Source organism: Seriola lalandi, unplaced genomic scaffold (genome assembly GCF_002814215.2).
Source record: "Seriola lalandi dorsalis isolate HSWRI2012SDOR001 ecotype SW California unplaced genomic scaffold, Sedor1 jcf7180002054365, whole genome shotgun sequence".
Classification (NCBI taxonomy): Eukaryota; Metazoa; Chordata; class Actinopteri; order Carangiformes; family Carangidae; genus Seriola; species Seriola lalandi.
Genome location: NW_019524918.1, coordinates 200,466 through 224,914, shown reverse-complemented (window position 1 = coordinate 224,914; position 24,449 = coordinate 200,466). Strand labels below are relative to the sequence as shown.

At 41.9% G+C, this 24,449-nt stretch overlaps 1 protein-coding gene across 4 annotated transcripts; it reads left to right on the top strand.

Annotated features, from left to right (window-relative positions):
- Positions 1–7,991: 7,991 nt before the first annotated feature.
- hic1 (hypermethylated in cancer 1) lies at positions 7,992–23,926 on the top strand. 4 transcript variants are annotated; one of them, XM_087174579.1, is made up of 2 exons: positions 7,992–8,226; positions 14,827–23,926. In XM_087174579.1, the coding sequence occupies exons 1-2, from the start codon at positions 8,167–8,169 to the stop codon at positions 17,068–17,070; spliced, it is 2,304 nt and encodes a 767-aa protein (XP_087030705.1). In that variant the 5' UTR covers positions 7,992–8,166; the 3' UTR covers positions 17,071–23,926. The 4 variants fall into 4 exon arrangements, with proteins under 4 accessions (XP_087030705.1, XP_023264284.1, XP_023264282.1 ...); XM_023408516.2 differs by having other exon boundaries at positions 7,993–8,226; positions 14,843–23,926; XM_023408514.2 differs by lacking the exon at positions 7,992–8,226 and adding an exon at positions 9,827–10,049 and having other exon boundaries at positions 14,843–23,926.
- The last annotated feature ends 523 nt before the right edge of the window (positions 23,927–24,449 follow it).

The window sequence follows — 24,449 nt, the reverse complement described above, 5'->3', positions numbered from 1 at the left end:
TGGAGCAGAATTTTACATTTTTTCCTGACACTATCAATTTGAAACAGATAAACATTTAGCTGTTTGGGGACCAACTGCGACGTGGTAAGGCTGAATCCAGCCGATAAGTGAAGTGTGTGTTTGGCACAGGCTGCCGTCAGAAGACGTGAACGCTGGTGACTTAGTGCTGTTTGGATCAGGAATGTCTTGTGGTTCCCAGTTCACTGCCACCACACTCAGTTGGCTCCCACTGAAGATATAATGGGTGAGAGATTTTTCCGTTGGATGTGGATAAAGAAACGGAAGGAGAGAAAAGGGGCAGTTAGGGAGTGAGAGATAGGGGAAGAGCCAGTTGATGTTCAGCATGAATAAAACCAGAAGTGGTGGGAGGAAGCAGTCGAAGGAATTCAAAAAAGGGGGACGCATAGAATTTGGAAATTAAAATAAAAAGTTAGTGGGTGAGAGAGAGAGTGAGAGAGAGTGAAATGGAGGAGTGTGAGTCTGAGGCGGTGTGGGCGAGGGAGTAGGAGAGCAAGAGTGGCTGGCGTTTATGGATTGCAGATGTGGCGCTATGGGGTTTTGGCAGGGGCCATGCGCGCCTGAATCCTGCACCGGCTGGGTGGCACCGGGGTGAGAGGGAGGTCACCACACCGCAGCACACAGCCCATAAAACACTGAGAGTAGTGGGGGAAAGGAGAGAGAGAGAGAGAGAAAGAGAGAATAGGCCTCAAATACACACTAGCCCGGGCAGCAGGGGTGAGCAGATCACACTTCAAGCACGCACATACATACCCAAACATCATACATATGTTGAGTCAGGCTAACAATAAAGCCATAGGATGATACATAAAACTTAGCATGCAGTTCAGAGCCGATAGGCTTATCTTAAATTTAACAAGGACGAGCCGTTCATAGACACTTTCCCCAGCCATGACAAATCACACCAACTTCACTGTTAAAAGAAAATTTTCCACTTCTGTACGCATTAATGTTGAATTTATTACAAGTGCTTCTGACAACATTACTAAAGAGAAGCCAGCCAGCCACGTGCAGAGCAAAAGTGTTCAACTGGAGTCTGTTCTCTTAAGTTCATCCACCCACTTGCCTATAAATTCTGCCATTCCTCTTTCCATCCTCATCATTCCTCATTTGTAATGTAATTTACATGTCTTGGTTATTTGTGGAATAGTTTGGACAAGTAACTATTTATACAGACAGACTCACATGTCTGACGGTCGAATATTTAGGAGGTTGGTGTTAAAAAATGGATGTTCAATTTATGAATTCTTTTATTTTGGCTGGAATATGGGAAAAGTGTTAAAAGTAAAGCGTCAAACTCACTCACACACACACACACACACACACACACACACACGCTCGCGCGCGAAGAAAAAGGAAGCCATTATAAACGCTGCAGTTGTAAAACTCGCTGCCTGCAGGAGGTGTGAGTGTTAATAGTTGTAGCAGTTTCTACTTTTCTTGCCTATTGGAAGGTACACTGACATATCTACATCTGCAGATCTTTCGTGTCCTATAGCTGGCACATACCGACATGTACTCATAGATGTAGTACAGGTGTACAGCTCCATCTGTGGAGAATCTGTAGCCTGCTAAATGGGAATGAGAAAAATATCTGAGCGAGTTACTAGTAAGTTCCATTCGGTGCTTTGCATATAAAAACTACAATACAATATTAATTATAATTAGGCGACTAAAAATACAGATTCATGCATAATAGAAACACTTCAGTAAAACACTATTATCTAAAAAATGTATTTGTGCTGATGTTGTTGCAACATAAAACCATGTGACAGCATTAGTATCCAATAGTAAACCAAACTTTTACAGACTTGTGCTTTTGTTAATGTGATGCTTTGTAAAGTTTTGCCGGTTAAAACCCTTTGAGGAACATCTCATGCACTCCCCTGTTTATGTAGATGCTGCCTAACAATACTTTCGTATTAGGTCAGCTCTGTTTTCCCTTTCTTTTGTGATATCCTTCCTTCTCTTGTTCCCCTTTTTCTCCCCCTTAGCCTGGTCCTGACTCCCTGGTTCCTGGGGCCTGGCCAAGGCGTGTGTCCCTGGAGGAGCCGGAGAGGAGATGGAGAGAGGGGGCAGAAAGGGGGTGCAGAGACCGACTCCAAAACCACAGCTGCAGCAGCCTCTCCTCTCCTCTCTCCTCTCCTCTCCTCTCCTTTCCTCTCCTCTCTCCTCTCCTCTAATGCCTTCCCTCCTTGCCTGGCACACTCCCCAGCTCTGCCATTAATCAGAGCGGAAGGGTATTTTAGTGCATGTGTGTTTGTGTGTGAAGGAGAGAGATGCTGACTGTGTGAGTGGCAAACTGAGTGTTTATGTGTATCTCTGGATGGGTCGGTAGTGATGGTATGGAGACCAGGATCTCACAACATAGCTGGAGAGTTCACCCAGAGAACAAAAGCGGGAGGGAGGGAGGTTGACAGACATAAAGCCTGGTGAGCAGATTGGGACTGCCAATGACTAAAGGAAGAGGTAGACAGATGATCTGCAGAAGTTTTTAGCATCACAGGATGAGACCAAGATATCTAAAGATGGCCCAGACCTTGTTTATAACTATCTGAAATCCCTTTGATCAAGATTCTTTGGACATCTTTGAGAGAAAGGTGTCGCAACAGCAACAGCAACAGCAACAGCAACAGCAACAGCAACAGCACCTGCACACAAACATAAACTAAGCACACTAAGCAAACAGTCCATGACCTGACATGTTAACAAATCAAATCAAGGTTCCCTTCAAGGTGTATGCTCTCTTTACGTTCCCTCATCCAGCCCCTGATTATCCAGGTGGGAGTGAAATCCGCAAAGAAAAAAAAAAGGGATAAAATTTCCAACCTGCTCTGCTCTCACCCCCGAACGGGCCTCCCAGAGTGCTTTTCTGCTGACATCACTGCACAGAGACCTGGCAAGCCAATCTCTCCCCTGCTCTACCATTCCCCTCTCCCTGCTTCCTGCCCTGATGATGTCACACACCATATGGTTTTCAGCAGTATCAAGCCGGAAAAGAGATTTAGTCAGCGGAGAGGAGAAGGAGAGAGAAGGAGGAGGGCTGGAACGGGGCACAGGTCGGACACAGAAAACAAAAGGTCCGCTCTTCCCCTTGTGTGTGCTGTGAGTGGAGGGTGGGGAGGGAGGGAGAGGAGTGGGAGGAGGTGAGGGGGCAAAAGGGGAATGGCTGCACTGTGTGAGGCTAATGAGGAGAGACCAGGGAGCAGAGACCGTGCATTGGACGGCCATGTGTTGCACAGACGCCGATTGGACACACAAACACGCATACACAGAGATACCGACATTTAACCAGTCACTGACACCCACACTGTAGTGCAGGAGGAGGCAGGACTAAGCTAACAAGACCATGCTATGTGCATTGCTCAACCCTCTTTCATTCAAAATCAATCAAATTTGAGAAACATATAGTTGATGCAAATTGCATATTAAGGCCAGTATTTGAGCTGCTTTCAATTGCCAGAAATCTAAAGCGCCAACAATTAATAAATTCATATTGTAGAGATGTTGAAGAGATGATCGCACCGATCATTTATACCTGGCTCTGCAGTTTTCCTAGGCTCTGCAGAGCATTTTTGCATCTTTCAGCTCATTGTTTTAGTTTTCTTGCCGGCAGCTTTATTGTTCAGGTTCACTCTCATCTCTGTTTTCAGCTGCAACAGGTGGGCATTTTCAGCAAAACAGATCACCACTGTACACCGTCTGCCTAGCAACAGCCGGTAGACAAACTCAGTTAGCAACTAGCTGGTGAATACAGTGCAGCCCTTAGCGGCTACAGAGTCAGGTATTTTTCTCAGGAGTTGGCAGACATTAAAAACAGAGCTACCAGGTCGGCAAAAACACTACTCTAAATTCATGTTAATGTTGTGAATAAGCAACTGTTTGCTCACATGTTAATCGCATCGACTTGAAAGGTGATAAAATTGTCATTTTTGTGCTTACAGCTCGTTTCTGTCGCTGTTGTTCAAGCTTTAGTATCACATGATCTTTCTTAATTCCTCAATTTCCTTACTTTCTGTAAAGTGCCCTGAAACAGGAAATTTAAACATCAAGAATCCCATGACAACTTTCCATAAGCTGAAGGAGATTGTGTGATACGATCATAAACCCCAGAGCAGCTACTAAATGGACTCAGTGGTGCGATTGTTTTCTCAGCTTCTTATGGTCTTTTTCATATGTATGGTAGCCCTTGTCCCTTTGGTGTGAAAAATCAACCTTTTCGTTTCACTTGAGTCTAAAATATGACACTATTTTGCATTCAGCATATTCAAAATTAAACAAGTTGCATGAAATGCTTTCACCTATCTTGCCTCCATCAGGGTGGTATATGAAAAGATTCAACCTGCAGAACCCACTGTCAGTTTAAAGGAGTAGCTAAAAGTTTTGGGAAAGCTTTTTTTTGCTTTTAGTTAAATGGGAAGATCAATATCACTCTCATGAGAGTGTTATTGATCTCCTCGTTTAACTCTTGGCAAAAAAAAAAAGCTTTCCCAACACTGAGTGTATTTCCCAAAATGTCAAACTGTTAACATATTTATTAATTTTCTAAAAATCGTTGTACCGTTTTCTGTAAGTTTTATTTTACTTTATATTTCTCTTGTAAATTCACATGGTTAGTTAATAGATTGTTTAGACTGAAACAGGAAACAACCTCATATACGAACCTTATGAAGACAAGATAACCAAAAATGTTTGGGCAGTAAAACATGGTGTGGTATGAGGTTCTCAAAAATAACAAGAAACTATTTTGAATTCATACATGTTTCCCTTTGTGATAAAAAAAAAAAAAAAGGATCTGGCTCTAATCATGGCATGATAATCGTCCATCACCAGCAGATGGGTGAACTAGAATAGCGACCCAACGCACACAACAGCTCAGCTCATTCAAATGACATGCCTTGCACGCCTATGCTCTAAAGCTGTCGCAAAACTGCTCATTACAATGAATTAAGAGAGGCCTGTGTGTAAACGTTGAGCCTACTGTTCAATTTTTTGGTGGTGAGGGGAATCTGAAGCTGGAGGGGGGTGTGTCTGGTATGGTGGGGCGGTCACAGCAAGCATCTGGAGATATGTGTGGCCATGTCCACTGGAAAGAAAGACAGAAAGAAAGAAAGAACGGAGAGAGGGATGATTGATGAGAATGAAAGACAGAAGAGAGAGCAAAAAGGCCCTGTGTGAGTAGTTGAGAAAAGTGTGGGACATTACACTCAGATGGTCTGTTCCAAGGTGTTAAGATTACACTTATACTGTCCTGTCTGTTGTCCAGTCCTGCTCCGTCTGCTGGCAGACAGAAACGGAGCAATAATAATGTGATTGCAATATTCCTCACTCAAAACTTAAATTGAAACAAGGCGGTCTGGGCCTTGGAGACATGGTGACCCTGCAACATATCTGCTCACAGATGTCTGAAAAAGTTGGCTACAGCCATTCAGAGTATTCACCCCCTCATTGTGTTTCCATATCCACCAAGCTCCTGCGAGATATATGTCACATGTAAAACCTGCAATGCTCACACTTGGAGAAATGGTGGGAATGGTTGTGTGATTTAGAGGGTGACAGCCGACTGTTAAGGGATTTAGCTGCTCAGCCTGCCTTATCTCCAGCTCTGGTTCCTCACTGAGTGTTGGTCTTTGGGGAAGTAGATCTGGGATGGGCTCCCCGGGTCTTTGTTCAGGACTCGGCTCTCGCAGCTTTAATTGAATCATTGCTTACAACCTGCAATTTGGAGGCTTTTTCAGTTCATTAAAAGTTCAGTGTTTCAGGTTTTGCCGCGCTCCAGATTACGGTATGTTAAATTGTGTTTTGACAGGCTGAAGTTTAATGTCCAGTGCAGGCCTCTGGAGGCTGATTGATTAGCGAGATAAACTCTGTCCGGGAAGACAACAGCTGTACCCAGAGACACACAAAGAACCACAAATTCATTCAACATTACTTTCACAGTATCATACTTAAAAAAGAAGAAGAAAAGACTTCCCTTCTATCAAACATAGGTTACATGCCACTGTTAACCACATCAAAACCTTTTTATTTGCTTTAACCCTATCTACCCTCAGTGCACTGGTGTTTGATATCAGAAAATTTGTTAATAATAGGTTATGATGCTTTTGTAAACTATTCGCACGCCAGGCTTTGACCCTTGACCCCTATAAAGTCAGAAAGGCTTAATAGGGGTCAAGGAAACCTAACATCATTCATATAGTCCACATATGTATAATCCATTAGCTGTATGGAATGGAACCAACACATAAAATATTTCTTCATTTTCAAATAACCCTGGTTACCTTGGAAAAGAAAATGTGCAATACATCAATATTAGTAGACCAATAGATAGAATATAAGAATTCAGTTTTCATCCTGGGACTTGCAGAGTTTAAACACCACCAACAACCATAATGCTAACATTTTTTAAAGAAGTGTAAATTAAAACAGAAAGAATCCAGGAATGTAAAAGACATAGCCTACCTGACAGGCAGCATATGACATCACTACGTGTTTCCCTTGGTGGAAAAACTATTTTGGACCATGAATTGAAACACGCTGTCACATCCTTGACAGAACCTATCTATTCTCCCGCAAAGCTCTGCCTACATCTGTCTGTGAGGTTATCACCAGTTCATCAAGAGCACATGGGAAGTGAGAGACAATACCTTCCTCCACTCCGGCGGGCTCTCGGGGTGGCTCGGATCACCTCACTGAAACAGCAGCACCTTGAACTTGGATAATTTCAAGAGGAAGTGAGAGCCTGCATGCTTTAGATTGTCATCTGCTGTTGTGATCAAAACAAACATGAACAAGCCTCAGACGGGTAAGTGTTTCACTGGATCACATCGGCTGTCTCTTAATGACCTCAGTGATGGTAAAATAATTAGTTTCATCTATTTCTGTCTGCGGTCAATCAAAAGGCCTCAGGATGACTATGGAAAGACTAAAAGTTGGAGGCCTGTCTGACATAATCCGTCCAAATACAGTGGATTAAATGTGAGTTAGAATTAATGTTTATAGAAAGGTAATGACCCCTGCAACCCACAGTGTACAGAAAAAATAAAAATTTACTTTTTCAGAGACACTGAAGCTGATTAGCAACAGTATACACACTCACACTCAGCATTTCTCTGGAGTTGCTTTCTCAGTTACTTTTATGATATAAATTGGAATAACCCAGCCTTGAGTGGCGGTTATAGAAAAAATGACAGTGTGGAGTGCAGCTTATTTACAGACAGTCTAAGACTTTTTATCTTATTCTTAATGATTGGAAGTACTGTAACTAAATACATTTAGTCAAATACTGTACTCATAATTTACTTGAACATTTTAGAGGGAAATATTGTACTTTGTACTCCACTACTTTTATCTGACACCTTTAGTTACTTTTCAAATTAAGACTTTGCACATGAAACAAAATCATCCTATATAAGATTATATTGCTCTGTGCTATATAAAGCAGCTCCACCCTGACTAATCACAACATTAAAGTACAATTTACATGTCAATGCATCCATAATACTGATTCAATCACAGAAGGATATAACATTATAACACTAGCAGGGACTAAAGAACCAAAAGCACTTTTACTTTTAATGCTCTGTGCATTGGGCTGCATTTATACTTTTCAAATGCTGGATTTTTAGTGGAATTGCTTTAACTGAAGTAAAAGACCTGAATACTTCCTTCATCACTGCAATTTTTTTTGTGAATAAATATTCATCACTAAAGGTTAATGCACCTGATGTGATTTTACTTCATTTTAATTTGCAAAGGTTTGGCCGACAACGAGGCTAACTTTTTCTATGAATACCTAATCGATATAACAGATTGATGGGTTAATGTGTTGTTCAGGTGGTGCTCACAAATAAGAGGTCGTGGCTTTGCTTCCTGATAATTTGCCCTAAAATCACTACACAGCACGTCCACCTAGATAATGCCAATGGGATTCACTGCCGTTGGGTGTCGCTGTGCGCGTAAAGTCTCCACCGGCAGGTTTTGGTCCGACCGGACCCCAACACAGTCTGAAGTGTCAGATAGTCTCGTTAACACGTGAGAAATACAGTGTATGGAAGAGGGCGAAAGTAGGGGGAAACGGGCAGAGAGATAGGACGAAGAGAAGTTTTGCGAAAGAGCTGGACTTGGGAGGAAAGTGCGGAGATCTCCATGAGGGAATGCCGAGAAGGAGAGCAGACAGACGGCCAGAGCACCAGACATGAGTCCGAGGTAAGGCTGTGATACGGCGGAGAGGCAGGGATGCCATCCACGCAGACGTGTGATCGCACCGTGTGGGAATGAGCAGCGTTTAGTGGACTACAGCGAGAAGTTTATATAAGTTTAATATGCTCTGTAGTGTATTTCATTTTAGATCCGATACTCCTGGCTAAGGCTGAGCATCTGAATGACATGGTCATGTCCGGCCTAAACCTTACAGTATCTTATATAAAGTAACTTCGGCTTCATTGGACATTTTCATTATTTATTATTAGCCCTGTTATGTGCATATTTAAATCATCAAAGACACTGTATGTCTTGTGGAGGAGATTTTCGGCACAAGATGTTTGGCGTCAAGAACGAAAGAAGCGTGCAATTTATAAAAGCTACATAAAATAATTAATGAGTTTCGATGTTTTTTTAATACTTAATAGGAAGACTCGTAGTTCTACAGCAGAAAGTGGAAAAATATGAAAATAAAAAAGTAGGCAATTCCTTTAATAACAGCACAGTGCCCATAGCGGGCTCTATGTAGAAGCAAGCACCATGCTTGCTTTTACTTATATGAATGTTTTCACATAAAAAAGCAAAGTTTTTAAGTAGGCAGGCACATGATTTAAATGTTATCAGAGAAGGCCTCATGTCCTTATGTTGCCAGTTTTCAGGGGATACAATCACAATCAGTAGGATAATCCTGCCCTGTCCAGTCTTAAGCTCCATGACCAGGTGATGTGATAATATGATGGGTGAGGACTTTTACTGCATAGCAGGTGTTTTACCTGAGAGAGAGAGAGGGAGGGAGAGAGAGAGAGAGACAGAGAGAGAGAGAGATGTTTTAAATTGTTTAAAGTGATTGATGAACCCTCCTTTTAGTTTCCACTTAACGTACTGTTCTCTAAGTGAAGTCAGGGGCGCTTCTTAAGGCTCCACATTTTCTCAGGGGAGGTCCGTAGAAAAGGTGAAGGACACCTATATTTAGACCTTTCATTATTATTGATTATCTGAAGTGTACAAGTACAGAAAAAACCAACAGTTAACTGTGAATTCATTGCCTACAGTACACACAAAAAACATACATAAATTGTGATTGAATTCGACTTCATTTTTTGGCCTCAGGGACAAAATAAAATTAAATATGGTGGATGTTTGGGGGAAGTCTAATTCCTTGAAGGTCTTTGACGTGAAAAACCTTAACAGCTCCTGATGTAACCAATAATTTCCATCATTAAACTGCTCTGCAAAGTTTAAGTGGGCTGCCTGATCATAAATATGGAACATATATATGTAGGTATACACTGGCTGCCTGTCTCTTTAAGACGATGTGTTGAGAAGTTCAAGTCGGGGTCACTTGAAGTTCCTGCCCTCGATTTTACCTTTTAGTTTTATTATAGACTGACATCACACGGGGCGCTAAAACACTTAAGGCGCATAGAGGCTCCATTATCATCCCGGTGCGCGTTATTGCTCAGACTCAAAAATAGCTAAGGAAATTACTAGAAAAAAATCGGAGGAAACTGATGCTGGTCTAAGCACGTATTTTTTTTTTTTTTTTTTTAATAGGAGGGGATGAGAAAGAGGGGAGGGGAGGGGCAGATAGACAGAGAGAGAGAGGGAGAAGGAGGGAAGTGGGTGGGAGGACGGACCTAAGGAGCGACAAGAAATTCATATCAATTAATAATCATAAAAAAAGAGCTGGCAGACACACTCGGAAAACTGGCATGGTTTGTTGGAGGCTGGCAGTTCAAAGCTGAAACGTCAGATATGACTCCTAGAGACTGCTGAGATGATCATTAAGGGAGACTTAGATCGGATGGCAGAAGACATCGGGCATGCAGGTAAGAGCTGATATGCTGCACACAGGCACCCAGACAGGAGGAGGCGAAGGGTGACATTTAGGCTTTTATGCATTAAACTGCACAGTGTCGGCTGACAGAAAGAAAATATTAATTTTTTTTATATAGTCATTGAAATATTAGTAGACAGTATTTTCTATCATGCAGCCTTTTAGATCTTTTTTTTTTTTAATTGGTGTCTAATTATAACATCGACAAGAGATTTCGCTTTTTCTTCTTTCCGCATTAAATTAGAGTCGGTTGAAAACATCCAGCCTTTTTCAAACCCGTGCAAGTCAGTTCATTTCTAAATTGTTCAGGATAACTTTGATGTAATGGCGACTTTAGATTAAATCTTGCTTCCGAAATCAGCAAAATGATCCAAAAAAAAAAATAATAATAATAATTCTAGAACTAAACAATACAAGTCTGATACACGCTACAAAATCTAAATGTTCATCCGAGTTTTAATTTTTTACATGTTTTTATTTGATCTTATTTTACTCAAATTTCATGTAAAAGCTCAAGGGGATTTCGGTTAAAAGGGAACTTCGGCGTCTTCAATAATCCCGTAATTATTTTTTAAAAAAGGAAGTCACAGCAAACTCATAAAGTCCCTGTTGCAAATGATAAAATAGGCCCATCGTTGTGTATTAGAATGTCACCACTGAGTTAAGGTGAACGCAGTCACACTGAAGAATATTGTAGAGATATTTGTGAGAGGGGCTTCTTTTTTTTTTCTTTTCTTTTTTTTTTTTTTTTTTTAAAGTGTATGAATTCCTGGTTTCCTTTAGGAAGGCCGAGATTTTATATAGCTGCATTAAAGAGATGCTTCTGAGTGCTGCTGACAGCTCCAAAGACACAAAGAGTTGGTATAAGAAACAGCTGTGATGCACCTTGAAGTAGAGTGAGCGGAAAACTGTGGGTTTCTGGAGGGGATTTCTGCTCTTTGACGGAGATAAGGAGGAGGTAAAGGATGAGTCGCTGCAGCTCAGAGAGATGGATTCACTCGTGATTCGGTTTAATGTACCTACAGTATGTGAGACTGAGACAGAGAGCGCGGCGACACACAGCCTCAGCACACTGCACTCCGTCATGCTGTGCTTGCTCTCAGTGCTCACACATTCGACAATAACTTTAAAACGAGTCCTGAACTTCAAACTTTGCTCCTTAATAAAACGGTAAAACAGGAAAATAAAGTTTATATACGGTAGATTTTATTTAATCTTCTAATGAACGTGCAGTCTGTCGCTTGTTAATGCACAGGATGAAACATTAGAAAAGTAAGTCATGCAAATAAAATTAATTCAAAGTGAATAATCTGCTGTAAAACCTGCACGACATGCGATTATTATAAACCAATAACTGTCAGTTTATACTGCTAATGCTTCAACAGAAGTGTTGATTATTATCATATCATATTAATGTGATTCTACATGATCTCCTGTTTAAATAAACTCAGTAAACTCGGCTCACATCAAGATTAGGACGCTGCGTGTTACTCTCATGCCTCGGGCACTATTTTAGAAATGTGGGATGATTTTTTAGATGCGCGATTACAGCAACAGGAAACTGACGCTGACTCTCCATGATGTTTGCTGACCTGACTAAAACTGAACTTATTCACTTATTCATGTGTGCAGCTACTCCATCTGAACTTCAATGGAAAACCCACAGTCCTGTTATTTCATGCATGTAAAACTTCTCGAGCCTGTATTTGACTCTTGTGACTCACAAAAATAACAAGAAATAAATTAGTTGGATTGAAGTGATATAAAAACTACAGTTAAATTTCTTCTTACAGGTTTGCACTGACTTTCTTCTGCAGTGTTGCCTCATAAATTGCACATATGATTATATACGAACATGGTCAAATGGGTTCTAAAATAAACAAGGGTACATGATCGTGGGCAGAAAATTGAAATGAAAGAAAATACAATGTCAAGACGAGGTTTGACGCAGAGGTCTGGAGTGTTTATGTGACTGAGACTGAACGTAGAGGTAGGATGTTTAGTCGTCCGTCTTCACCCCAAACCACAGAAGTGACAAACCAGACAAAGCACAGGGACAATGAATATTAATCTGATGCAAATACCTGAGTGCCATCTCCGTAAACTACATCACCATCATTTAACTTTCCACAGCCTGTTGACGGCTCATTAAAGAGAAGTCTATCAGATAAAAACAGCCCTGCATCCCAGAGGGGCTCGACTAACCCTCCCTCGGGCGACTGTGACTGTATGTGCAACCGAGAAAAAGGATTTCATTTAACCTGTTTAACGCAAAAAACACACAAAACAAGTTGTGGTGCAGCCTTTGAATGTGTTTATAGGAATATTGTATGTAGCAGGCTTGATGTAAGATGTGTTTTCAGACAAAATATCACTGCAATCATAGCTGGCTTCCTAACAGGATGCAGTGAGCTTACACATGCCCTCCAGATCAAGAGTTTTATAAAACATGTTTACTGTGGTCTTTTACATTTTGTCATGAGCTCAGATATTTTTGAAGTCAAGCTGTAGCTCCTGAGACTCATTCTGATCACAGCGAGAGAAAAGAGATTCGTTCTGTGTTTATGGGAAACCCACAGCCACCTTGACAGTTGTTACCACAAGATCTCACCAAAAACAATTTGTTGTGTACGCAGCACATTGCAGGTGCATAGAAATGTTGCTTTTTGCATGATGTTTTTTTTTTCTTCTATCATAAAAAGAATTTTGCAAGGATATATTAATAAAAAAAGTCTGTCTTTATAAATCAGTACATAAAAAAATGTTTGATTTTCTATTTTGCTTCACGATGCACTTGAACTGTGTCGTATAATCCGGTGCTGTAGACCGCATAGAGACAGGAATGTACACTGATTGTGTGTGTGAGTACACAACGTGTCACTATACGCCGCACAGTAACCAGTAACAGTAACAGTGAGCTGAACGCCCCTTAATGCAATGGAGACTGCAAAAATTCAGTTAAGTTATGGAAATGACTGGGACCATTCCTCATATCACACTCATTTCTAAACATGTTTGATCTGACCGACGCTGAAATTTATAGTAAAGTGTGACCGTTGAGTAATCAAAGCCAGACACAAACCAGAAGTGGAAACACTTTAGATGACAACTGGACACATGATGGAGCGTAAATCCAGTGTAAACCTGTCAGACCTGCCTTTTTATTCATAGTGTTTCTTGTCTTTTTTTTTAGATATTCATGACCAGATAATAAGTAATAAATAGCACACAAGTCATACGTGCAGGTATGAGGACAGAAGAACCTTTTAAAATAAAAATCAAAAGTGATTAACTAGAAAAAAACCCTACATTTAAAAGACGTATTTTTCTTTCATATTGATGACTGTTCGCCACATTATCACTCGCTGGATGTCATACTGACAGTAACTTTTCATTTTCCACGCCTGATGCTGAACATGCATTTACAAAAATACACCGCTCAAACTGTAGCAAGGAGCGACCTTGACTTTTGGTAATAGATAGTTTAAGCAGCAATGCATTGATAGAGAAAAACAGTCATCACTTTCTTTTTTTGTTCAGGATTCTCCAGAATTCCTTAGTAAATCATTTGTCAGATTTTTTTTTTTTTCCAATTCGTACTTCCCTTTTCTTGTGCTGAGCGCGTACACAGAATGAAATAAACAAGAAGTGAATGAGCTGGTGTCAGGAAGACCGTGATCAGACAGATGACATGATATTTGTTTAGTTGCTTGTTTCCCATCAGTGAGACTAAGCCCCTTAGGGACAGTTTGAGACGTTTAATCTCCTATGTAAACTATCCTCAGATGCCACTGATTGAACAATACATGGTGTTTCTTGCATGCAGCTGATGTGGTTTATTTTAAGCTTGATGGAACAATTAGTGTTGATATTTAAGTGTGTGTGTATGTGTGTGCGTACGGGTGTGTGTGTGTGTTAGATCCCTGGAGCTGTCCTCATCATAAAGTATTGAACCATCTAAGGTTGATTTACATCCTGTGCGCTCCGTGTTCCTTATATGACTGGGCAGAAAGAGGAGCTGAAAGACCCGTCTTTTTTTGGATGTGTCCTTCCACCACAGGTTTATACCTGCTGTTCATCATAATTGTGAAACATTCATCTCTTGCTTTGTTTAAAACTCTGAACACCACTTCTGGAATACTTTATCAGGAAGCCAGCAGTTACAAAATATATATCTGTGGTTTTCTGACTTTACTTCTTTCTCTGTTTTTGCTTGCTGCAGAGGAAGTGAATGCATTGACTAGAATTTCTGATAATGAGAAAACCATTGCAACCACTCACCTTTAGCAAAAGTTCACTTTTACCAAGTGGCCTTCGCGTGCACTTCCCACACATAAGTTCTGCACTCTGCACACGCTCCACTGAGTGGAATCTATGAACAGATCATGATGATTAAAATAATTTAGTAAACAAGATGAAAAAAAATCCAATAATAAAACTGTAATTATGAATTTTCATAAAAATGCTGTGAAATTAAGTGATGTGTTTCAAAAGAAAATTTGTTATTAATTAATATGTATTAATCCTCAGAAATGTTTCCTCACGCAAAGGCTATTTTTATTTTTCTATTACTCCTACAGTTTTCTTTAAATTGTCGTTGGCAATCGAAGATTCGGACACATCAGCATCTCAAATATATCCTAATATAGTCTGATGTGTAACTGTTTCAAAGATAAAATACACCAATAATAATAACTGTGGTGTTACAAATTACGCAATGATTGTGTTTTGGTGCCTTGAAATGCTGACTGCTGCATGACGTTTTACAGATATCTGTTGTTGCAGGTGGCGGACTGAAGACGATGCTGGATGCCATGGATGTTCCAAGTCATGCTAGGGATCTCCTCCTGCAGCTCAACAGCCAGCGCACCAAGGGCTTCCTGTGTGATGTTATCATTGTGGTGCAGAACGCCCTCTTCAGAGCTCACAAGAACATTCTGGCTGCCAGCAGCCTCTACTTGAAATCTTTGGTGGTCCATGACAATCTCATCAACCTCGACCACGAGATGGTGAGTCCAGGGGTCTTCAGGGTCATTCTGGACTACATCTACACAGGCCGCCTTACTGATGGAGACCCCACTTCTCCCACTGAACCCAATCTAGGGGCTGTCCTGGCAGCAGCTAGCTACCTTCAGCTGCTTGACTTAGTGGCTTTGTGCAAAAAGAAGCTGAAAAGACATGGCAAGTACCCTCCCCGCCCAGGTCCTGCATTTCTGCCCTACCCAAAGATGGGACCCAATAGTATGGGGTTAGGGAGCGGTGGCAGGTATAGGGTCTCTACCCCTGTCATTCAGCCTTGCCCTCCAGGAGGAATTTTGAACAGCCATGCATCCCGGGCAGCACCAATAGAGGAGCTAGTTCCCCATCGACTAGCCATCCATGCTGGGGAGCTGTATGCTCCCACCTCCACCCAGGGCTCTCAGGTGTTCCCGTCCCTGCAGTCAGCTCTGCCTGCCCAGCTCGGGCGCTCGGCCCACCCTGACAGGAACTGCTCCCCGAACTATGGCCTTGACCTCTCCAAGAAAAGCCCCAACTCCCAGTCTCAGCACGCACCTTCTCAGTCCCATCTGGCAAACACTCACAATGATGAGGAGCGGGGCGAGACTCTGAGCGGCCGCACTAGTCCCATGCAGGGGACGAATGGCAGGGCCTTCCCCTCTGAAAAAATGGAGTCGACCGACCAGACAAGCTCCCTCACTCCTCCACCTTTCCCCCATCTCAACCAGCCTCTTGGCCCACACCTTCCCCACCTGCACCGCTCAGGCTCCCAGGGCACAGATCGCTACCCATGCCCCCCCAGCCCTGACACCCCGACGGAAGGTGGAGAGGCAGGCAGAGAAATGGGTAACATCTACCGCTGGGTGAAACATGAACCGCTGTCATACACACCTGAAGATGAGGATGAGGATGAGGATGAGGAGGAGGGGGGTGAAAATGGAGAGCAGCATCATAACCACCACAAGGCTGGGGAGGAGAGTGAAGGAGCAGACGACAAGAGCGGGTCAGGCACAGAGGAGACAGGCAGCAGTGAAGGCCGCCCCTCCCCTTCTGGACCAATGGGGAGGTTCCACTTGCCGTATGAGCCGGAGAGCTTCGGGGACAATCTGTATGTCTGCATTCCCTGTGACAAAGGCTTCCCGAGCTCAGAGCAGCTCAATGCACATGTGGAGACACACACAGAAGAGGAGCTGTACGTCAACTCTGGTGGGGAGATGGGAAACAGCAATAACAGCAGCAACAAAAACATGAGCAGTAATACAAATGGTTATGGGGGCCTGAACAGCAGCAACAGCCTGAACAGTCTGTCCCATCTGGAGAGCAAGTCGAGCCAGGCGCTGAGTTCAGGGGGCATCGGGGAGATGATCCGACCCTACCGCTGTTCCACCTGTGATAAGTCCTACAAAGATCCGGCCACTTTGCGACAGCATGAGAAGACCCATTGGCTGACACGGCCGTACCCTTGCAGCATCTGTGGCAAGAAGTTCACGCAGCGTGGTACTATGACGCGCCACATGCGTAGCCACCTGGGCCTTAAACCCTTTGCCTGCGACTCTTGTGGCATGCGCTTCACCCGCCAATATCGCCTCACCGAGCACATGCGCATCCACTCTGGGGAAAAGCCCTACGAATGTCAGGTGTGTGGGGGGAAGTTCGCCCAGCAGCGCAACCTCATCAGCCACATGAAGATGCACAGTAGTGGAGGGACTGCAGGGGGCCTGACCACAGATGGGAAACTGAAGCTGGACTTTTCAGAGGGCATCTACCCTCTGAGTAAATACACAGCAGAGCACCTGGGGCTGAAGCAGGAGAAGGCCAATGAACTTCTCATCCAAGCTCAGCAGCAACTGGTAGCTGATGCAAAGGTCATGGAGAGCCTCTACCCACTGTCCAAACTGGCCTCAGAGCACCTGGGCCTCACCCACGACAAGATGGACGTCCTGGGCCAACCCCTGCCCCCTCCCCCACATGCCCTGTCTGAAGCCCGCACCATTGATCGCTACTCACCCAGCTAAGATAGGCCTGTATAAATGGCAGTCACCAATAGGTCTGTGTGCACACACAACTTGCAGTATTCTAAAGCCATTCACCTCAACTCAGTATCTCCTCTGCACCTCAGACTCAGGCCAAAAGGAATTGGTCTGCTAATGCACACCAAAAAGTGTAGACTGTAAGTGCCTTTTTTTATGCATCTAATGTATCTTAAAGTCCTTCTTCATAAAGGAGGCCTGTGCTATTCCATGACCAAGGGACACTCACTCAAAGAAGTACAGTATTTATGTACAGTGTATGCAAACAAACATTCTTTTTTTTTTTCTAATTTCAGCCATTGAGCCAAAGTGACAAATTGAAAACCAAAATGAAATTGTTTTATTTATTTTTGTACCATGGTGAAATCCAAAGAGAAACTGTTGCAAGGAAATGTTGCAATCAGACCCTAAACCTGTGTACTATTAAGTATCATCTGTGTACAAGACATGAAAAAGCACATAAGGACAAGATTCAGGGTTTGTGTCCAGACCTGAGCGGAACTTTTATCAAATGAATAAGCCAACTCTCCTGGACTTTAAAGTAATGGGAGGATATATTTTTTCTTTTTTTTTCTTTTCTGTTTTTGGGGTACTGGACAATTTATGTATCTCACCCTCCAGCTTCTCCCCATCCTGTTCCTGCTTCCCAAGTCGCGAGGAAATAACTGAACGATAAGAGCAATTGCTTCACCATTTCGGTAAAGTCTCCTCTGCTTTATTTTCTTCACATTTTTTAAAGTAATCCACTCCCCCGCATACTTGTGCAGATAAAAGCTCATACTACGTGACAGTAGTGGTAGTTTAATCAGCCTTACACTCAGCGTGTAACCCTTCTTGAGCTAAAACTTCCTCTTGCATTTCGACTAACATCCCTTAGCTCTCAGTTGTTATTGAGATGCAGCAAGCACAGCCCTGTGATCTCATTACTGGGACATGATTGCACATACCCAGTTGATGACACACTAATCCCTGTTCATGATGAGTGTAGCTTCATCTCACGGTGTGGACGAAGCATGGGTGTTGCCTCTGACACTGTGCAATGCAGCTGAGGCAGGCCGCAGAGGCAAGAACCAGGTCAGAATTACTGACACAGAAATCTGTCATTTACTGTCAAAAGCAATTACTCCATTCATAGCAGCCTGATGATTAATTTTGGAGCGGCAGCAGTCAAACGCTGCATTGGACGCCGTTCTGCTCCACTGTCCGACCTCTCATTTGACCTCCCTCCCCTGTAGTCTGTTGTCTGGGAGCCCTGCTACTGTTGACAGGCTAAAGTGTGTGCTGTGCTCAGCCCTTTGCCTTAAAAGTGCTCCACACACCACACACATAGACGCTCCCTCTCCCCCGACACACACACACACACACACACACACACACACACACACACACACAGCGAGTAACTAATCTGTCAGTGATATGAACATAAGAAGGGGTTTGTGGGTCTTCCCTGGAAGCCAGCGGGTGAACAGCACACCCCAGCTGCTGTGGCTCAGTAATCCCTGTGAAATCTCACTTTCTCCTGGACAATTCGCACTGCTTGCCGGCATGATGTCCCATTTCATGCCTGCCATCTTACCCCTCTGATCCACTTATTACCATCACATCCCAGCCTAGCAAATGTCTCCCGGCCTCGCCTCCTTTTTCCCCGGCTGGTATCAAACGTGGAAACAAAGAATGACATATTTCTGTGTTGGCTGACCAGCAGTTCCTCCAGCTTGAAAACAAAAGAGCACTTAAAGGTTGCGGGTTGAAGGCACATTCTTGTCTTTGAATGTTTATTCCAAAGAACATGCTGCCCTTTTCTCTATTTTATTTTTCCACTTTTTACTGGTCTTTGATTCAGATTAGAAATGTCTGACCACTATAGTGCCAATGCCAACCTCAGTGGGTGAATGTGAAGACTAAAGCCATAAATACACTGTGATAGACGTAGTGAATCTTAAAGGCTTAAACGAAAAGAAAAGAAAAAAAAAAAAAAAAACAAGATAATGTGCCTGACTTTTGGGATTGTTTTTTTTTTTTTTTTTTTTTTTTTAAATGTAACAGTAATTTAAGGGCTTCTTTTCTGTAGCATATGATCATATCAAACATGTTGTTTCCTGTCACTTAACTTTTCATTACTTTACATTTTGATTTGAACTGAAAGCAGCGCACGTGAAACTGGTGCTTACCTCAGGACTGAACCCAGCATGGGGATGCTAAGCTTTAGTAAACCTTTAAATTCATAACAATGTCATCACACACACACAGACACACATGCACACACTCACACACACTTTTTTTTTTTATTGTCTTATTAACAGGGCAGTGGTCCTGTGTTAAACCTGTGGTTATTACTGTGTTTATACATTTCTTGTTACAGTTTTATGGTGGAGCGATAACATGTGATATTAACATTTTTGTTTGTATTTTTACTATGCGGTATACATTTTCTATTGTGTTGTCCTCAAGGAGGCTTGTGTCTGTCTGACCAATTCCATTGTTATAGCATAAGGCAAAGTCATTTTGGTAGTATCTTAACTGGCTGTTTGTGAATTTTCTGAACCACACTTTAGTGAGCATGATGGTATTGATCTCTGGTTTCAACCACACACGCAGTCTAGGTGACAAGTGTAGTGTAGCTTGAAATTTCTGTTTGCTCACAAGACATGATGTATTATGAGTAGTTCTGTAAACAGACAAGCAGTGGCTTTCTAGACAAGTATGAAAACTACCCTCATATTGTTTAAAGCTTTTTTATCCAGAGGTTATTGAACTTTCGATGAGAGCCAGACTGAGGCCGTACATGCACCCGAACACACAGGAAGCTTGTTTTGCTTGATGCTTCCAGTTCTGTTGATAAAGAAACAAAAAGAAAAGAGTCGCTCAAATGAAACATTATTAACGGTCGGCTCTCGGTCCAGAAACATGTGCATACGTGTTAAAAAAAACGTAGGAACGGGCGGATGTCAGTCGTGGGAATTTCAGTCCCCTCACTCCCTCTCATTCACGGGTTTAAATGAAAATCTGTGTCCTCCTTTCCCTGCCTTCCAACATTAAAACAACATTAATTGTTTCCACTGTCACTTCAAATCTGTGCAGGAGGGAAGAGCAAGATAAAGCCTGAACATTTCTGAAGGCTGTGCACTGTTTTGAAATTTGCTTAATTGCATTAATGTGTATGATAGACAGAGGGGGAAGGTTGTGTATCTATAGAAAGGGGAAGCGTTTTCTTGTCTGTTTGTGTGTCCCTATGCTATTTGAGCATATAAGGGGCTGTTAATGCATGTCCTGGGAATAGCGTTGGTGTGAAGGAGAAGAGCTGAGGAGCAGGAAGTGAACTTTTGGCTGGTGTGTTGTGTTGAGCAGGATGTGCCGTGTGTTTCTGCTCAGAGGCAGATAGAGAGACAGAGAATGGGGAGGGAGAGGAGCAGGGAGAGCGCAGCAGGGTGGACACGAGCCATTGTCTCAGTATGAAAGCCTGTTCGTACTTCTAAAACTCTCCATTCAGAAAACAAGTAGACTGTATCTTCTCTTTTCCTTCCCCTTTTTGCTCTTTGGGAATAAACTTCTGCTCAGTATCACTATGATATGACATTGTGGGCTTTCAAGGGCTGAACAGCGAGGAAGCCATTCAGACATTTTGTTACAATTTGAGGATGTTGTGGATTCAATTTTTTTTTGCCATCCTTCTGATCAAAGGAATTCATTACAGTATTTTCCCCATATTATGTCCATATTGTGAGCATTTAAAAAAAAATTGGGGCAGGCCTGATCTGAAATTATGTTGTAAATCATAATTAAAAAAACTGGCAGTATTTCTTTTGCTCTGTGGTTGATTCAGTTAGTCAAATTAGAAGAGCCTTGTTTCAATTTACTGGTGCAGCCACTCACCCCATGGGGCTTTAGGCCATATGCCTTTGTTAAAGTTATTTATATGACACATAAACTCAGAGAACTTCACGCTGCCACCAAAGTGGTTTAGATGAAGATGTTTTAAGAGAAATAGAGTTGGGCGTTCAGTCATTATTATGATGATTACAAATATAAATGACAAACAACCAACTATGCTAATATTTTATTTTATTTTTTAGCCTATTTCATTCCTTTTTAATGTAATGGCAACCATCCCAGGCCCATAACTTTTGTAACACTAACAATATAGAAGTAAAAACAGTCTGGATGAGTTCCAGCGGCCCCGTGTAGACCAAAAAAGGGGTTTGGTTTAATGTTAAAAAATGCAAAGTATGCCTTTAAGCTTTCTACCAGCGGCAGCAGGCCGAGGTCACCTATGAGACTCTGACAGGCTGAACAGTCCTGATCTGCAATCATCCCGCTGTTTGACATTTATTGTGTTTCACGCTGTGTGCCAGAAGGACTGAAGCACTTAGCAGACATCGCAGATGCTCAAAACAAAACTCTGTGACAATCTTTGTAGTTTCCACGGGTTCTATTGTCGAACTAAGCTTTTGCCTTGTTCTGAAAGCCATTATCTGTGTGGCTACTCATGAGAGCACAGCGCAGACATGCCACTATTGTCCAGTGTACATATTTCTTTTTATGAGGACTTGTGTTTAAATGTGAGCTAGAGCCAAATAATATCAATAATCCAGTCTTATTTTGGCATTGAAACCATAAACTGACACTTAGGTCAACCAATACAAATGTGCCTTAAGTGTAACAAAGCATTCAGTAATTTTGCAATAGTCTGTATGAGTTCCGTATCCGTATGAGAATACGTGTTTGTGTGTGTGTGTGTGTGTGTAGGTTTTCTGATGTGTCCATATTGTGCACCTGTCCATCTACATGTCTGAACGCCTTTCCCACAGTGTAGCCGGGTGAGGTACAAGGGAGAGATTTGACACTTTCAAGGGTCTTTATTACAAGCAGCTGCTTTAGATTTATTTCCCCGAACTGCACTTTTCTGGAAAAATCATTGTATTGTGATTTTTTATTACTCTTATGATCCCCTAGAAGTCCCACAATTGCCTTTCCTCTGGCACTTTGCTTTCTTTGCTTTCCTCCTCTTCCTCCCTCCAGTGCAGAGCTTGGCCACACTCGTTCACCGCCCTTGTTACCTCAAAGCAGAGCTTTCCTCCTCACCTCTCTCTGTCCCCTCTCTCTTCTTACACTCAACACAAACCGCTGACCCACAGCGCCTGCTGCCCCCCCCCCCCCCCCCCCCATCCACTTACTTCCAGCTGTTTTTCATGCTGAAGAAGACAGTTGTCTAAATGTTTATATGAAGAGCTACTTTCTTTTTCTTTAAGCCCTGATCAATTTCCAAAATGAACTTCGTGGCATGTGTTAAAATACAGCAGATGATGGGCCAAATAAAAAAGTCTGACATCGTTATTGTATTCTGATCCTCAAGCCAAAAAATGGCTTACAAAGGGGAGATTAAAGACAGCATATCGTTGTAGAGGAAATGCAGAATAATGCGAGGGGAAATGTTCAGGGGAAAATATGCTCAGAAAGATGCCAGTAAAGTAAACATGTATGAAATTGCACAATTGAGCCGGGGCCTCGGCTGCGCCAGCCAAGTCATGCGCTGAGATGGAGGGAACAAGTCAGAGAGAAGGGTTGAGAGGAAAAGAACCAGAAACAGAGAGAAAATAGCTTGTGCTTGATAGTCATAACCTTCAGTAAATAACAAAGGAAAACTGCTTGCTCTGTGTGTCTGTTCACCTCTTTTTTCCACCTCGTTCTGTGAGCTCACTATTTCATTTCCCTCTTTTAGGAAATTAATTTTTTTTCCCCTTTTCATTGTTTATTTCTTCAGGTCATTGCCAAGGTTGTTTAACATTCATGTCAGCATGCCCTCCAAGATGTCATCCTCTTTCCAGACCTAACAATTATCACCCAATCAGCACATGACCCACAGTAGGCTCTTTGTAGTTGAATAGGGAAGGGGGTTCTGGCTGTCCACGTCTTCCTCCTGCATCTGTTTAGTTTGGATCGCTGTTTCTTTCTCTACCTTGGACGCATACAAGACAGACTAAGTGGACTTGAATCTTTTCGTTTACGGTGAACAACCTCTGCTTCACAAGTTTCAATTCACAGACAGACAAAGAGCAGGGACTAAACGAGCAGGAAGTTGAAAGAGTGAAAGGTGGTCAGGGAGAAGATTTGATTGTATATCTGTATATCACACACACACACACACACACACACACACACACACACACGCACACACACACACACACACACACACACACAGAAAAGCATCTATTCTGGTGTTGGAAAAAGGTTACATGTAGAAATGATGGATTATGATCTAATGAAGATCACTGTGACGTTCTGAGGTGGTTGTACCCAACTGGTTGTGGTTCAGGGATACGAGAGTTCAGCAGTTACACAGACTGCCACGCAGACAGCAGTAGCTACAGATAGATGGAAAAAAAATACATACATCACAAATTTACAATGGAAATGAGATTTTTTCAGTGGAGGACAGGATCTTATTTCAGCAGGCATGAAGCAGATGTTCGTGAAACATTAAAAATGTCCAGTGTTTCGTTTTGTGGTTTTACAACAGTTTATACCATAAAAAAAACAATTAGAAGCAATACATTAAACCAAACAGTATTTTTCTATTTTCTGCATTTCATGTCAATATTGATCTTACTTTGCTTTAGTGAAATGAATGTATTTATTGCATGTCAAAATGTTTTATAGTTAATTTTTGTGTAAATTTCAATTGTGGGTTTTTATGATAATTTCATTTAATTATGGTGTCTTGATAAAATCATGTTGATAAGGCTTTTATTTTTTTTAAAAGCCAATGTGAAAAATGTCATGTTTTTTTTGTTTGTTACTATACTCAAAATCAACTTGGCAATAAAGTGAATTGCATAATGGATTTACGATGAAATGTGTCAAATCATTTAATTTATTGGGTTTTTCTTGCACATCTAAGTCAAATACAAATACTTATACATAATAATATATAAATAGAAATGTCTATTACACAAACATTCCATTAAACTATTTCGTAGATATGACTGAAATGAAAGAAATTGCTTATATTCTTGAATTTAATATTACACTAGATTTACTAATAATAATCTTTCATACCAAAACTTGGAAGTTTGAGACCAGAGCAGTGACCGTTTGTGTTTTTTGACACATTTACTGTGCATGATATGGGTTTCGTATTAGAAAAAAAATATTAGACAAAAGACCACGATCGAGACCATTTCGCAGCAGTGATGACCGCAAAAATGAGCAACTTCTGTTCATTTTCCTATAATACATTCGCCTTCAAGCCTATACTCTCCCATATGGAGACATGTGAGTGCCTCATTTAAGACAGAGAATTTCAAATGAATCTCATACATCACACACAGTCCACATGCAACAATGAACAGATCCATTACTCTGTC

Coding starts and splice junctions, on each gene's coding strand:
- hic1 (XM_087174579.1), top strand. CDS start 8,167: ATGAGGGAATGCCGAGAAGGAGAGCAGACAGACGGCCAGAGCACCAGA. Junction 8,227..14,826: donor GCACCAGACATGAGTCCGAG/GTAAGGCTGTGA, acceptor GACGTTTTACAG/ATATCTGTTGTTGCAGGTGG.